The sequence below is a fragment of the Chenopodium quinoa genome, unplaced genomic scaffold, assembly GCF_001683475.1.
Source record: "Chenopodium quinoa cultivar QQ74 unplaced genomic scaffold, ASM168347v1, whole genome shotgun sequence".
Taxonomy (NCBI): Eukaryota; Viridiplantae; Streptophyta; class Magnoliopsida; order Caryophyllales; family Amaranthaceae; genus Chenopodium; species Chenopodium quinoa.
Genome location: NW_018744704.1, coordinates 2,774,027 through 2,791,124, shown reverse-complemented (window position 1 = coordinate 2,791,124; position 17,098 = coordinate 2,774,027). Strand labels below are relative to the sequence as shown.

The window sequence follows — 17,098 nt, the reverse complement described above, 5'->3', positions numbered from 1 at the left end:
GTCGGTCTCTTGATACGGCTGAGTCTAGGACTGGTGATGTCATCTAGGGGTGATTGGACCACCCTTTCTCTTCCACGAATCTGACCGTCTCTGTGCATGTGCAAGACAGGATGGATCGGACGAAGCGCACGGCTGTTGACCCCGACTACAGATCAGACGGCTCAGCAGAAGCGCCGGCTGATAAAGAATATTTTGACCCTCCGGGTGCACCAAGCACACCCAGTGACAATATTTTAGAGGAGTCTGAGGATGTAGGCGGTGATGAGACCGTCAGGGGAGACAACATCATTAGAACCGGATGCCTTCCAAGAGGATGAGGAGGCGTACAAATGGCCCTCCATCAACAATCCTACTGAAGCGCACATGTCCGCCAGGGACATCGCTACCCTGAATGCCACCTTCCCCGCCTTCATAAAGAAATGCTCGGTTGGGGATAGATGGGAGGTATTAGTACGGCCTGCAGAGGCAACCGTTGTCTGGGATGACGACATTGATCACGCCAAAAACTATTTCGGCTGTTATGAGGCAACATTTAAAGCCGGCCTCCAGTTCCCTTTCCACAACGCCATTAGAGCTATTTTAAGAGGCTATGATCTGGGCATCTGGCAGTTAACACCCAATTCACGGGTGAACATTTTAGGATATATTGCCGCCTGTGAGATGCAGGACGTAACGTCTAACTGGGAGGCGTTTGCACATATGCATTACCTCAGCCATGCCCCAGGCGGTTGGCGTGCATGGTATACTTTGACCATGCACCCAGAATAAATGATGACGCTTGACAAGCCGTCAAAATGGAGCAGTTGGAAGAGAAAATTTTACTTAGTTTCCTCTCCTTCCTGCCGCCTGAACCGTTAGCTCCGGCACAATAATAGGGATCCGGCTCTTCTAGGGAAGAAGTGTTCCCTTCCCCACGTCCCGGAGGAGGCATATACACAAATAATAGAGGCGGGGTTGTTTGAGAGAACTATCATGCCCCTAGATGACGGGTTCAAGATTATTGTACCCAAGAATTGGGTACCCCATCCGGACTGGCTTAAGTATGAGGATTTCCTCTTCGCCTGCGGCCTTAGCACCTTTTTCAGCAGACGTATGTAGAGAAGTTAACCGACTCTTTGCTGCCGTCTATCATATTCTGAGTTGTATTTGACTTGTTGATTTTCTTTTTGCAAAAAAGGACTAGAAATGGTTCCGCCTGAGAAGACATTGGCCAAGTCTACTGCCCAGTTCCGAAAGTATCAATTAGAAAAGAAAAAGGCCCAACTGGCGGCCAAGGACGATGGGGTAAGCTCCGCCTGCTTCCTTTTTACTATCTGTATAGTTTTGATATCAATGCAATTATTAACCGGTTGTGTTCTGTTTCTTTTTCAGGCTGGAAGCAAGAATGTTCCTCGCTCTATCTCAAAAATGTTAAAAAGGAGGGCTGAGAAACCCTCCCAGGCTCCTTCCAAGGCAAGGAAGGTTCCAGCTGCCCCCCCCCCCCCCACTTCTGGAAGACCGCCTGTATCTTACAGGCCAACCTCAGCAAGCAAGAGCCTGAAGGACCTTGGTCTAAACACCAAGCCGGTTGACCTTGAAACGAGGGAGCCTGAGACGCCCTCGAGTCGGCATCTTGCTGCAGCAACCGGCTCCAATGCGGCTGGGGGTAGGGTGACCCCTCAGCTTGAAAATGAAGGTATGGCTTTCACCTTTGATCCCCCCTAGCCGCTTGGGCCTATGCGAGTCAAGTCCCAAGCTACCCAATCAGGGGATTCCTCCGACAGTCGGGAGAATATAGGTGATACATATGCTCGTTACTTAACAAATAACTCTATTGGTGCAGATGCATCTTCCCCGTTGGCCTGACCTCCAAAAATACGTAAAGAGGATGATGAGGACCCTCACACGGTCCGAGAAGGAGGCGGTTTCGGGTTTGCATCAGGTCAACATGGACCGCCTCAACACCCTGCTTGCTGAGGTAATTTGCCGGTTAGGGTATTGAAGCCAAATTAGCTCTCCACCGGCTGACATATAGAATGCGTTTTTACCTTTTTGCCGGTTGTACAATAATTGAGAGACTAACTCTTTTCCGGCTGATTTTACAAGAGGTAAGGGACGCCAATAGGCAGGCTGCTGATACCATAGATGTTGCTCAATACAACACACTAATGTATGACATTAAAACTAAAAGCCGGGAGATGAAACAGGAGGAGATTATCAAGCAGCTCACTGCAGCTATGGAGACGGCCAACAAGAAGGCATCTGACTTTGAGCTGCAAGTGAAGAACCTCCAATTCGATCTCAAGGCACTGGGTGATGTTGATAAGGACAACTCCCAGCTCTGGGCAGACGTCTCCCGGCTGAAGAACGAGCTGGCCCAGACGCAGGCCGTTTACAAGGCTATGCTGGCGGCCGAGTAGGACCGGCTGGTTGCTGAAAACGAGCAAGACTGCGAGGCTCGTATGAAGATGGCCTGGTCCCTTGTCCAACCGGACTATAATGGGAGTTCTTCGAGCTGAGGTACAAGTATGCTAATGAGGTGTACGATGCTCAGGCTCTCGGCCTTGAAAAGCCAGCTCCCTTCGAAGAATGGGCTAGCATTGCGAGCTTAGAGGAAGATCAGGAGGAGGAGCAGGCGGAAGAACAAGGGTCGGTTGATGCTAATCAAGCCCAACCTCAGCAAAATCAGGATGCTCCTCCATCCGGCCAGGGCTAGACGTCTCCACCTCCCGAGCAGCAGTGAACTTTATTTTTATTTCCGACCTGCGTGCCGAGTATTCTTGATGTATTCTCTCTTCTCCCCGGACATAGTTCCGGCTGACAATTACTCTTGGATTTTTGCCAATTTTTAATAGAATTTTCCAACTGAGTCGGCTTTTGCTTATATTTGCCTTTGATATATTTTCCTTCAATTTTTGCAATTTCCTAGCATGCATGCACAAATCTCTTAGCGCATGCGGTTTACCGGATGCATTGGCTTCTTCTGCCCCTAGACAGTTGTTTGCTTGGTAATTGCCCCACCCTAAGAAGGCAGTCGTCCAATCAAGCATCCGAACGAATAGACAAACGGTCATTGGCCATCTTTAGAGAAATTTCTCAAATAATTATCTAAGTTGGAATAGCAGACGGGTTCGGTTAGGGACCAAACTACATTACTCTATTATCCAGCTGTGAGTTACCCCTTAGGGTAATTAGTCTTTGCCATTTGTTGATTAGAAAGCGGTCATTAGTAGTGAGTAGGTGTCATAACCATGTTATGTTTTAGCTACTAAGGCTTTAGCCTTGCTTAATTTTGATATGTAACCGGCTGTAGTGCCTTTAGGCAAAGACCGGTTATATATAACCAAGATATCAGTTACCGTTTGTGTTGCTTTGAAGCAACGACCGGTTGTATCTAAGTTCTCAATTAATTATTCAAACGACCGTGAGTTATCTTTAACCTAGACAATCAGTTAAAGCCGCTTGAGTAATGATTTATAGAACAATGTACCACCCAAATGGGAGATGCTCTCTTCGACAAATTCACCCGAATGGGCGTCGCCGGTTGCCTGCTCATGTTGGAGCAAGCGGTTTGAAGGTTATCCGGCCATTGGCCTCGTAAATAGCTGCTAAGTTGTTGGCTTTAGCTTATATACTCATGATGGAGCAGACGTAAAATTTTACATGCCCGTTTGTACATTGCACAGGCGGTATTTATAAAGAATAAATATGTTAATAAAGAATATTTTCATTGATATACTCTATTTACAAATATTTACAAGTCTTAGAAGTAGTACTTTTTCAAGTTATCTACATTCCAAGTTCTGGCTAGCTGTCTGCCGTCTAGAGTTTCCAAGCGGTAGGTGCCCCTCTTTTAGTTGTTCTGATGGCCTATAGGACATGAGGCAACTCATCTTCCCATAGACCGCCAGCCCTTTCAATTTTCTTCTTTATGTCGTCTGAGATGAGCTTATTGAAGGCTTTAAGTTGGCCGTTTGCTTGGGGATGGCCGACTGAGGCAAAACAGTGCGAGATCTCTTGATCTTCCAACCAGCTCTTGAGTGTAGGCGTCTCAAAATAAGGGTCATTGTCAAAGACCATAGACATAGGTACCCCAAACCGGGTAATAATGTTCCTCCAAATGAAGGAGACAACATCCTTTGTCTTTATGCCCTTGACCGCCTCTGCCTCTACCCATTTGGTGAAGTAATCAACGACAACTAGGATGTACCTCTGACCGCCAGTAGCAGGCATATATGGACCAGGATGTCCATGCCCTATTTGGCGAATGGCACTGGGCTGTAGATAGCCGTTAAATCAGTAGCCAGACGGTGGATAAGTTTGTCATATTTTTTACATTTATCACACTTCTTCACCATTTCATGGCATCTGCCTCAAGAGTGGGCCAAAAGTAGCCTTGCGCCTGGCCCTTTTCGCTAGAGTTCTACCGCCTATATGTGATGCACAAAAGCCCGAGTGCAGATCCTCTAGAATCTCTTCCCCCCTTTCCGGTGTAACACATTTCAGCAGCGGCTCGAGGTAACCCTTCCTGAAGAGCTCTCCCTTATGAATTTCAAAGCTTGCGGCACGTTTTTTCATTGCAGCCGCTTCTGAGTGAGCATCCGACAAAGTGTCGTTTGCGACATAAGCCCGGATGCCATTTATCCAGGTTGAGCTTCGGTCAAGACCAATAGGATCATGTTCAATGCTTCTCTTTTCCATGACTTTCCAAAAGACTAACCTAGGCATATCACAGGAGGCGGATGATGCCAGTTTAGAGAGTGCATCCGCCTGATTGTTTTCTGACCTGGGCACTTGACTTAGATGAAATTCGTCAGGTGTCCCGACCTCGTCTTTGACTGCCTGAAGATATTTGATCATAGCCGGATAGGTGGCCTCGTAGTCACCATGGTATTAGCTAACGATCAACTGAGAATCAGAGCAGGCGTCAACCTTTCTTGCTCCTGTCGCCTTACACATGCGGATACCGGCTAGCAGGGCCTCATATTCTGCCTCAATATTCGACGCTTGAAACTTGAACCATAGTGCATATTCATATTTGTCCCCTTCCGGAGACTGGCATATTATCCCTACACCACAGCCGTTCATAGTAGAGCTCCCGTCTACATACACTTTCCAAACCTGATCAAGATTTTCCGGCTGAACTGGCCTTGTTATTTCAAAAATGAAGTCGACAAACGCCTGACCCTTCACTGCCTTTCTAGGTTCAAAAGTGATTTCAAGGCTTTGCATTTCAATAGCCCATTTGAGCATCCTACCGGATGACTCCAAAGTTGTCATTGGCCGCTTGAGGGGTTGATCTGTGTAGACCACCACCGGATGAGCCAAGAAGTAGGGTTTCATCTTCTTAATTGTCATGAAAAGGGCATGGACAAATTTTTCAACCAAGGGGTACCGTAGTTCAGCATTTCGAAGAACATGGCTAATGAAATAGACCGGGAGTTGAATGTTGTCTCTCTCAGCTAGGAGAACGACACTGAGGGCATAATTTGAGACGGCCAAGTACGTGTAAAGAACTTTCCCGGCTATAAGGCTAACCAGCCTTGGCAACGAGTGCAAGTGCTCTTTCAATTTCTGAAATGCCACATCATCATTTTCCCCCCATTCGAATCTAGTATTCTTCTTGATTGCTTGGAGAAAATAGAGGCACTTGTCACTTGAACGGCTGAGGAATCTCCCCAATGCTGCCAGGAAATTGGTCAATTTTTTAACATCTTTGACAGTGCGGGGTGACTTCATGTCAATTACCGCCTGTACCTTTTCTGGACTGGCCTTTATCCCCCTTTGATCAATCAAAAATCCGAGAAACTTCCCAGACTTAACACCAAAGACATACTTCTTGGGATTAAGCATGACCTTATGCCGCCTGAGGGTGGTGAATGTTTCTCGGAGGTCAGCAAGGTGATCCGGCTGGAGCTTAGATTTGACTATCATGTCATCAATGTACGCCTCTACATTCCTCCCAATTTGATTAATGAAGACTGTATTGATCATTCGTTGGAAAGTAGCAGGCGCATTCTTCAACCCAAACGGCATAACCGTATAACAGGATAACCCTTGATCAGTGACGAATTCCGTTTTCTCTTGATCTTTTTTCCACAAGGGTATCTGATGAAAGCCTGAGTAGGCGTCCATGAAACTCATCAAGGCATGACCGACTGTAGAGTCGACTGGACTGTCGATCTTTGGAAGTGGATAGCTATCCTTCGGACATGTCTTATTCATATCTGTGTAATCAACACACATGCGCCAGGTACCATTCGGCTTTTTCACAAGAACAACGTTTACTACCCAATCCGGGTAGTGACATTGCCGAATGAACCCGGCATCCATCAGCTTCTTGACCTCAGCGACAGCCGCCTGAGACCTCTCTTCGCCGTGATTTATTTTCTTTTGCCTAACTGGCTTCTTTTTTTGGATCCACGGCAAGTTTGAGGACAGCAAGATCCGGGCTGACACCTGACATCTCTTCCACTTCAAAGGCAAAAATGTCTTTGAATTCTTTCAACAGTTTGTGCAAGTCGGCACCCAACTTTGCAAAAGCAGCCATCCCCACCTTAATAGTTCGCTTCGGACGTGTATCATCAAGAAGGATGTCAATATGCTCACTAGCCGGCTGGGGACGGAGATCATCTGGTCGTTCCCCGACCAGTGATTGTTATTGCTTTTCTTTCTTGACTGCCTCTAAACTGGTCCGCCTTCCTCTTTTTGCCGGCTGCTTTAGGAGTAGGTGCGGCTTCCTTGAAGTCATCAAGGTCAATAGGCTCTTCGCCTTGGCCAGCTGCGGCCACAGTAGGCTTGACGTCTGAGAGATAACACTCCCTTGTCGTCTTCAGATCCCCATTCAGGGAACTCACTGACCCATCATCCCTCTCAAATTTCAGCAGCATGAGGGATGGGATGATGACTGCCTTTGACTCGTTGAGGGTTGGACGGCCCAAAATCAGATTGTAGGCGGTCAATTCTTCAACCTCCAAGAATTTGACGACCATGTGGCGTCCTTCCCCCTTTTCTCCTAGCCGGATGGGTAGGTTAATCCTCCCCACCGGATGCACTACTCCACCCCCTAAACCAATTAAGGGGTGAGAGACTTTGTGCATGCTGCTAGGCTTGTACTTGAGATTTGCCAAGCACCCATAGCTGATAAGGTCAGATGAGTTCCCGGTATCAATAAGAATTCGGCCTAGTCGTTGATTAGCGTCCTTGCACTCGATGACTATGGGGTCATCATGTGGCCGCCTGACCTTTCCACAGTCCTTCTCAGAGAGGATGACCTCAGGGAAGGGGTCTTTCGACGCCTAGCCCTCATCCACTGAGTTGACCTCTAATTTTTTGATATTGTCCTTGGTGCCCCGGATGGTAAGATCCCCTCCAGTAAAACCGACTGCTATAGTATAAATATGCTCTTCATCAATGTCTGAAATTATAGTAAGCTAGTCAGGCTTTTGGGACGGTTGTCCACTGTTTGTTTTGAGGGTGGACTTCAGAATGTAGGACTTCAGTACCCCTTTGTCAGATGGTCTAACGACGACCGCTTGAGGCTATATCAATCGTCGGTGTCATGGCCTATATCCTCATGGAAGTGACGGTATTTGCTTTTGTCCTGACTTTTGGCGGAATTTTTCATTGCAGCCGATTTCTCAATAGTCACCCGATCTTTAATCTCCATGAGGATGGAGTAACAGTCCTTGTTGAACTCGTACTTGGGGGCGTACGGTTTCAACTCTTTCTTTTCTTCAGGGATGGCTGACCAGAATTGTCCGCCATCCAGATTTCTTTCATTTTCTTGCTCTCTTCTTTTTTAGCCGGCTGAGCAGACCGGTTCTCTTTTTTTCGCACTTTTTAGGGTCCGACGGCTGCTTGATGGCGCAAAACTCAGTCGCCTGTATATAGGCTTCCGCCTCCATCAGAGCCTCTTGGAGGGTGGCAACCCTCTTCCTGACGAGGTCGAACTTAAAGGTCGACCCGTCCTTCAGACCTTTGAAAAAGTCTGTGTAGGTAACTTCGTCAAATAGCCCTTAAATCTGGATTCTCATCAGATTGAACCGCCTGACATAGGACCTTAGCCCTTCTCTATCTCCCTGCTGAATAGCTTACAAGTCGTGACTTGTCTTTTTGGCGGGGATGTTCATAGAGAAGTTGGACGTAAAAAGGTATGCAAGCGTCTTAAAATTGTTGATGCAACCGGCTGGCAAATTGCCAAACCATCGTTGGGCTATGCCCTTCAATGTCGCCGGGAAGCACCGGCACCAAGCGGCATCATCCAACCCCTGTAGATACATGAGGTTGGTGTACGCCATTAGGTGGTCTTCCGGGTTGGTGGTACCGTCATAGGTACCAACCAACACATTCTTAACCTTGGCCGGCTGAGCCGCCTCGGTTATCTCCCTAGAGAACGCCGACAGTTGTTCCCTAAGTTTTAGCAGCTGGAGCTGCCAGTCCAATGGCTGAACATTTAGTGTCGCCTGACCCCCAAAGAGGGTCGGCTGCATGTTGGGTGATCCATATGGAATCTATGGCTGTTGGAGCACATACGGAGCCGGCTAGATGATCTGAGGGCCAGTTGGTGCGGACATGCCGCGTGACTGACTCTCTCGCTTTATTTCCGAATACCTCATCGAAGTATTCGGGAAACTACCTGGGTAAGTCGACGTTGAAGCCGACTCAAACAAATGTTTACTTCTCTTCTGCTAGTTACATCCGGGCATTCGAGTAAGTCTTTTTTGATCCATCCGGCTGAACTTGCCGGATGGCCTTCCTTTTCCCTGCTTCAAGGAAACAGAATTTTGATAAATCAGTCATGGGCCCATCCGTCCCCTTTGGTTTAGGGTGAGGAGTAGGCACACGATCCTTCACATGCTTCTTCCCTGAGGGAGAAGACTTCTTGGCTGACTGACCCCTGTTGGTGTCAGTCGTCTTCTTGTTTATCAGGTCCTTGATTTCCCCTTTGAAACTTGTCATGAATTTCATGAGTTCGTCTCTTATAACAGAGGCAGCACCCTCCACCGTCTGGGGTTGTCCAGCCGCCTTAACGGTTGGGTTACTTGGACCAGCTTTGTCTTTGCCCTATTCCCTTGTTTTGCTTGGAACGAGTGCGTCTTGTTCTGAGTGACCCGTCTGGAGCCATATAGGTGTCGACCTCAAAGTCGTCACCACTATCTTGGTCCGTGTGGACCTCGGCTTCGGCCGTAGGCCGTTTCTCATTAATGGGCAGTACAGACTCACGGAAAGCCATCTTAGAAGTACTCTCCCCGCAGACGGCGCCAAATGTTTCGGGGTTTTTGGAGTCCCTCGGGAGAGTTACAATTCCAAGAATGGATGTCGACCGTCTGTACCTGCAAAAACCACGAAAACTCCGGTTGGGTGGAATTCCGCCTCCGACGATCAAGTTAGTATGTAAGGACGGAGTTAAAAGTGCGGAATGTAAAGAGGTTCCCTCGGATTCCGAGAGAGAATATCTGCAATTAATATTGCTCTGATTTGTGAATATTTCTGAATGTGCAATAAATGGGGATCTCTCCCTATTTATAGGGTTTGAGGATCAGCTCCCCTTTCATGACTTGGACTGCCACGTGTCATCGGAGAATTGGTTCTTTCAGAAACCTCTCTAAGGGTGACATGTGTCAGCATGCAATTGGTCCATTGGACCGGGGTATTTTACCCTAAACACACGTTAATACCTTAAGTAGCAAGGTTTTTCATAATTTGGAATCTAGCAAATTCTTGTGTATCAAAGTATGCAAGCAAGTCTTCCTGCCTCATCAAAGCTTCATGTAATGCCTGCCCATCAAACAATGATATAAAGTACCATAAAACACCTCACGGCCTTATTCAATTTTCCTGTAGCTGGACACATGAAGAGCTGCCCTTCTAGTTTCTCTATTCATTTTATTTTGTTACATCAGAAAAATAGTTCATTATATAATTAGTAATAGTAACAAATTTATAATTAAGAGAGCTACCCTTCTGGTTGCAATCAATCCGACTTCTAGTGCATCACCACTCGATATATTGCAGCATTTAGCAACTCCTCTTTCTCAGAAGGCATCTGTGTTGGCGTTGTTTGAAATGTATTTACACTCTCTTCAATATCACTAACCCTTCTGTGAATGACATGACATCTTATGCAAGGCCCTTGGAGATTCAACAATCTTCATACCATCACTTTGAGCCAAGTTCCTGTTGACTTGTATAGGCACCTGTGCTGCTGTAAAGATACAGATAAGCTTCAGAGTAAAGCTTAAAAACTATTTAACTTATAAGATTTGATACACTTTGTGATATGCATCTGTTATTTGGAATTGCTTGTACATGAGAAGAGATCTTTGTAGTGAAAAGTCTATGATGTAACATTAGTTGACGGACTTCTGTTAACATAAATTTATTCATTTTCAACAGAAAGCATGTTGTAGCAGAAGATGTGTAAGAGGGGGTAGGTCAACTTTCCAATGTTAATATATAGTAAGAACTCGATACTGATTACTGAAGAATAATTTACTCCATATCTCTTAGGTCTTTCTATTAAATGGTCAAACCAACAGTTGGACCCTGGGGAAAGCATATGCATTAACTTTGAGTAAATCTATTGTAGATTTATAGCATATGAGGAAAATTTTAGAATAATAACCAAATAATAAACAGATCTAGGTGCATCAGACCAATTTCCTTGCCTGAAATAATGCAAACAGTATTGTGTGTAAGTTGCTTAACAGAAAATATTTTACACAAGGTACAATCATCTGAAGACAAGTTGAGATATCAATACACTGCAGCATAGCATAAAAGATAGGCATAGCACTGACTTCAGTAAGCTAAAAGCATATAGATCCAAAATCTGAACTGATATACAAGGATATCAGGCAACTAGCACTGAATCTAAGCAAAAATTAACAAAAGGATGCAGTATAATAGCGCTTCGTACAAGAAAAGGTAAATTAAAGTTAAATTTTTTTCTTTCCATGGCTAAACGGAAAGATAGCATCCGAAAAGGCCCTTGAAGAGTGACTATTTGAAAGAAAATGTATGTACCTGAAGGTCGAAGGTCAAAACTGATACATTTTAATTCATTATCAACCTATATCATTGACTTTCCATTGTTCTTCACAAGAAAAAACTAAACAATCTATAAATGTAAACATAACTATATACATGCCTTTGTGAGATGTAACTGATCAATATTTGCTTTACAGACTCTTAAATATACGGACAAGTTTGACCTGCAAAGATGCATCTAAGCAATATGCTTTGTGGGGTTCAAAAGACATATTACACTTTCCACCAAATAACCAATGGGGAGGGGAATTTTTTTAAAACCACTTCCTGTATATCCCATCTTCTCAATCATCTCCTTCATATTCTGATACATTGTTGGCCTAACCTGCACATTTCATCAGAAAATTTGTGATTAAATTTATATAACTATGAAAATTATAGCTGATTAACTTAACAGTAAAATTGCGTTGCATTGAAGAATATACACTTCCAAAATGTACATTACGCATAGCAGCCATGAGCAACACAATAGGCATCTCCACTGCAAGAACACATAATTTTGAAGTTTTGACAATTATCAAATTGGTTTAGCAAAATTCAAAAAACACAGATCTGCTAGCAAAGAGGTCTATGTACATACAAACGATTATTGGAAGAAAAAGACCCGTTCCATCTTCCATCTTAAGCACAATGGCTGGGTGCGGTGCATAATCTGGAAGATGGCCACCTTGAGGGCTGTTATGGACACAGTTTAAGAACCTGCCATCTCTCATCTTTAATGTGAAGCCATCTGAACCACATTTCACCTCAACTACAATAAAGCATTACAGATATACTGATTAATAGTATGCACAAAATAATTTGTGAAGAAAACAAAATCTAGAAACAGGCAACACATTATTCTCCAAAGAATCAACAGTGAATGCCTGAATGGAGCTTATTTGCCCCAAAGCAGGCATGCAGAATTGACTTGTATCTATTGTAAACTTAGGGTGTATCTTGAATCATCACCATTGAAAAAATAGATGTGGCAAGAGAATGCAAGTTTTCTCTTAAGTAGTTCATTAATGTCCTAGCAAATAAAGTTTATAACCCATCAACCACAATACTCCAACAATCCAGTGCAATGATAACAGTTACAAAAAGAGACAGAAAGTGAGAGATTACTGGTTGATAATCGGTCGTAAGAAAACAAACATAGAACTAGGGGTTGCACAATGCATAGTCTCATACTATCACTTGACACTTTTGGAAGTTAACAGAAAAATACATTGTAGTATCTATGGACCTAGGAAATCCAGACACATGTTAGCAAGCAAGAATACCAAATTATAAGATAAGCTGATGAGTTTATATAAACCATAGCTATTCCAACATTCAGTCTCATGAAATGGTAATGAGAGTACATCCTACCAGCTTCAATTACACTGGAGTTGACATAATCCTCATCATTTTCCTTTTCTGTTACGCTACCACTTCCGTTAGAAGATGAACTAAAAGTGCAATGAACTGTACCAAGCCTTCGGATATTAAGTGGGAGAGTAAGCACGCTCACGTTAGTAGATCGTTGGCTAACACTCTTATAAGCCCAAAATACACTTCTGAGCATGGCATCCTTCATCAAAGCAAAACTAATTGGTACTTGGTAAACACCAACCTGCTTCGCACGAATAGCTAATGACCCCATGTCCTACTTCCAAGTCCTAAGATCAACAAACAATTTCATTACATGAACTACATTATAATAACTTAAAAGAAACCAAAAGGTATCCATGATCAAACCAGTTAAGCTATCATCAGAAATTTTACTAACACTTGATCATTTAGGCATTTCCTACTCACTTAAGCTAGCAATTAGCAAGATAAGACATCAGAAACTTGATAGCAGCTTCATAAAACACATAATTGACTTTCCCACTTGGTACTATTTCAAAACTTTCCAGAAATAAATGTTCCTTCTTTTTATTAATGTATACTAATATAACTAGGTTTACACACTTTTTATAGTGATACCCTTCTGGACCAAATGTCTGATACACAATCGGCTACAGAAAAAACAGCCAACAAAACAGAGAATTTTTATCATTTATAACCCACAAAGGCCACAATATAATTCATGCAATATTTAATATTATCCAATCAATTTTCCCAGTTAAATATAAAGTAAAAGTCCCAGGGAAAGTACCCAAGGCCTCAAGGCTCAGGGTTGACATCGGATCAAATCCCATTTACATCAATGACTTTTTGGTGCTTTCTAATCATTGCCCTTGGTTGGTGCTTTCTTCATCTCCTTCCCGAGCTTATCTAATATTGTATCAGTCACATTATTTGGTAAACAACCTGCATCTAACATCATCCTTAGGAGTTTGTGTGCATCTTTCAGTCTACCCACCTTTGTATGAATTTCGATTAATGTGTTAAAAGTAACAATATCAGGGTTTATCCCACTTTTCCTCATCTGCACAAAAAGCTTCAACGCTTCATCAACTCTACCAACCTTACCAAGGACATTCATGAGAGTATTGTACATAACAATATCAAGATAACCACCCTCGCTCACTAGCTTATCTAGGATGGAGCTAGCTAGATCTGCTCTTCCCATCTTTCCCAAACTTTGAATGATAATGTTATATGTTGCTACATCAGCTGGACAAAGGTTCTCACCCATTTCATGAAGAATTCCCCACGTTTGATCAAAATAACCCTTCTTCACAAATGAACTCATTATGGAATTGTATGTATAATTCACAGCATCAATTCCCATATCAGTAAAAACCTCAAACAGTTTGCATGCTATGCTCAATTGACCCTTTGCCAAAAAAATGGACAAGTATGTATTAACCATGTCAATATCAAATGAGTTCATCCTTTTTGCTTGAACTCGCCGACCCTTGTTCAAAGAGAACCATTTAAAAAATTGGCCATTGGATTTGACTTCATTCGCCAATTGATCCATGTAAGGAGATGATGACCACTCATCCGCATCAGCAGTGCCTGCCTCCCAATCTGAATATTCATCATCACCTGATCCTACACCGCTATCTGCTCCACCATCAACTGAGAGCAAGTCCACAATTTCACTAAAATTGCCTTCAGCTGGGAAAATGGGGGTGCAATCCTCTCTTTTTTTCTGCTGATGTTTCAATGTAGCTTCCATATTAGCTTTCCACCTGAGAACATTGTGCAACAAATTTCCATCTCTTATGTGTCTCATCAACTGGTCTGTTGAATTCCATCGACCTTGCTTATAAAATCCAATTAAGAGTGAAGTTATAGTGACTAGATCAACAACAAATCCCCTGCCTTCCATCTCTTCTACCAAATGCAAGGCTTCCTCGATTTGGCCCTCCCTACAAAGATGCATAATGATGATGCTATAAGTAATTCCATCGACAAACTGCCCTTTCTTTTTCAAATCACAGAAAAGTGTGTAACCAGCAACTGCCCTGTCATTTTTAATCAGCCCATCAATTAAAATGTTGTATGTCCAACATGTTGCACTAACCCCTTCTTGCGTCATCTTCTCAAAAAGTTGGCAGGCTTCTGTGAGCTTTCTAGCCTTTAGAAAAGCATCTAGGAGAGAATTGTATACAACAGTATCTGGTTGGAAACCACTACATAGCATTTCATTAAAGATCTTAGTTGCAACTTTAACCTGATACGATTTGCAGCAGCCTGTATTAATATACGATAAGTGAAAGCATCAGGCTCATGACCTGAGTGTTTTAGCTCCTCCCAAACAATTAATGCATCCTTCACCTTGCCAACTAAACAGAGTACATGTATGAGACTATTATAAGTACACAGATCTGGACCACAACATGTACCAGCACTTGGTTCCTTCATCTCCCTAAAAAGGCGGAGTGAAGTTTCAAGGTCACCCCAACAGCCAAATGAATGAATGCATATATTATAACCCCATGTATCCAATGCAATGTTCTTCTCTCTCAAACAGGAAAATACTTTCCCAAACTCTTCCTTCATTTCGGCTCTTCTGAGAGAAACGAGCAATTCATTGCAGGCAACAGGCTCACAGGGAACAGCAGCTCCACTGCCGCTGGACATTTCTAGAAGTCTGGTAAACATAGTTAAAGCTAAACCAAGCTGCTTTTTTCGAACCAGAGCAATGACAACAGAATTATACATTAGGGGACTAAAGGTAGCTCCTAAAGCTTCCATCTGGTCAAGAGTTGCAAGAGCAGAATCAATCTGACCAGAATTGATAAAAGCATCAAGCAGAAGCTTAAAGGTGGCTGAATCAACAAGGACGCCATCATGCTTCATCGCACTAAATAGATACTGCACCACATGATCATTAAGGTGATTGTGATTCCTTGAATGACAAAGTACACGGAAAATCTGGGAATAAGCTTCTGTAGAGTGTTTATAACCATACCTATCAGAGCACCACTTGAAAAACTCAATCTTTTTGGAAGGGTCAAGGGAGGTCTTTCTAAGAACATGCTGAATAAGACTCTCAGAGAGAGATACGGAATCAACATCAAGATTTTCCGTTCCAGATTGAGACAAAGTTTTGGTGATATGGGCTGCCACGAGAAGGTTCCCGATTTCTTTTGATTGAGTAGAGATAGACTTTGATCTCTTTAATTGGCCAGAAGTAGAAGAGCAGAAGTAACGACAGCTCCTCCACAAAACAATATCTAAAGAAGTTTGCATCCCAAATCATTCTAAATCTTCAATTGAAACCTACAATCATGATCAAATTCTCAAATATATTAAAATAAAGACTTGAAGTGCGACGCAAAATTTTTAAGTCATACAGAAACCAGTCAAATCACAGGACAAAAACATAACTACAACCACCATCCACCCAAAAATCTGCTGTTGGCTTAAGAAAGAAAATTGTAGTCAAATCTTACATTCTTAAATTGAACATTTTGCATAATGTCTTTCCTACACCCTCTCACAATTTCCTATACACTCTATGCGGGGAGGATAATGTAGGAGGGTGTAATTTTACACCCGGGTGAAGGACGGAAATCGCGGCAACTTGTCAACATAATACATATTCACATAATTCATAATTCATATTCACATAATGCAAATCGTCGCATACATGTGAAGAAACCATATAAAAAGTCCTACACCAAAATTTTAATGAAAGTAGGCTAGTTGCTAGTAACATACATCACACAATCATTCAACCAGTTCAATTATACATTACTTGATCAGAAATCAACTAATCAACCTCGAATATTAACAAACAACCTACAATTTAATAACTTATACACTAAATCATACAGTTAATGCAGCGATAATCAAATTAGATTGTGAAATTGATATGATGATAACAAATACAAACAACTTACCTAATTAAGAGTTCAACGGAGAACGTCAACTGCGCTTGAATGGAGAACGTTGAATGGAGAAGTGAGAGAGGTAGAGTTGGAGGCCTTGATAACCCCATTAAAGCCAAAACGTCCCTTTTTTCCCTAATTCAGCTCTTCAACTCTAAATTAGGGGAAAGAGAAAATGAAGTGTGGTCTGTGGAGGAGAGATAGTGTGGTTGAGGAGGAAACAGAATTATTTTTTTTACAAGAATTGAGGAATGTAGTAAACTATTTTCATGATAACCATGGTTTAAAAACGCTAGAACACCCTTAGTCGTGAACAAATAAAATTATTTGTGTTACTATTTGAATGAAATAATGTAAAAAAAAAATGGGGTGATAGTGAACAGTGGCTTGTATAAATATGAATGGTTTGGAAAACCAAATTGTTCATGAAAAATATTTCTCTCACAAAAAACTCACATTTGTTGAAGTTTTTACTCCAAAAGTGACATTTTTTTTTAAAACAAATAAATAAAATAAAAGGTAAATTGCTGATATAGACAACATAGAGCAGCTTACCACGTGTCCTCATGCATGCCCTTGGATCTTGGAGGTGGGGTAGGTGAATAATAACATGAATAATTTTTTTGTTCATGGTTAACAGAAGAATGTTGGAAATTATTTGTTTGGTTGATGTATATGAGAGAGAGTTTTTTTTTTTTTTTAGTGAATACTGTAAAGAGAAACTTGGGCGTATTTACCGTCGCGTGATAACGTAAGGTTAGCTCAAAGCAAACTAATTTAGCCGCGGAAACCAAAACCAAATTTATTTT

The 17,098-nt window shown here is 42.6% G+C and overlaps 2 protein-coding genes across 3 annotated transcripts; both read right to left on the bottom strand.

The window, feature by feature from the left end:
* Positions 1-10,753: 10,753 nt before the first annotated feature.
* On the bottom strand, positions 10,754-13,273 carry LOC110702904 (bifunctional nuclease 2-like). 2 transcript variants are annotated; one of them, XM_021880659.1, is made up of 4 exons: positions 13,157-13,273; positions 12,385-12,674; positions 11,612-11,782; positions 10,754-11,356 (listed from the first exon to the last, which is right to left on the bottom strand). In XM_021880659.1, exons 2-4 carry the CDS (start codon positions 12,656-12,658, stop codon positions 11,352-11,354), a joined length of 450 nt encoding a protein of 149 aa, XP_021736351.1. In that variant the 5' UTR covers positions 12,659-12,674; positions 13,157-13,273; the 3' UTR covers positions 10,754-11,351. The 2 variants fall into 2 exon arrangements, with proteins under 2 accessions (XP_021736351.1, XP_021736350.1); XM_021880658.1 differs by lacking the exon at positions 10,754-11,356 and having other exon boundaries at positions 11,399-11,782.
* Positions 13,189-16,624, bottom strand: LOC110702903 (pentatricopeptide repeat-containing protein At4g01570-like). Its single transcript, XM_021880657.1, is given in 3 exon segments — positions 13,189-14,649; positions 14,652-15,678; positions 16,302-16,624. Coding segments are annotated over 2 exon segments (2,421 nt in total). The 5' UTR covers positions 15,649-15,678; positions 16,302-16,624; the 3' UTR covers positions 13,189-13,225.
* Positions 16,625-17,098: the final 474 nt, after the last annotated feature.

Bases quoted from the DNA above. Each gene is read 5' to 3' on its own strand.
- LOC110702904 (XM_021880658.1), bottom strand. From the start codon at position 12,658: ATGGGGTCATTAGCTATTCGTGCGAAGCAGGTTGGTGTTTACCAAGTA. The intron at 11,783-12,384 runs GTAGGATGTACT...GCTTTATTGTAG, and splicing joins CTCCAGTGTAATTGAAGCTG to TTGAGGTGAAATGTGGTTCA.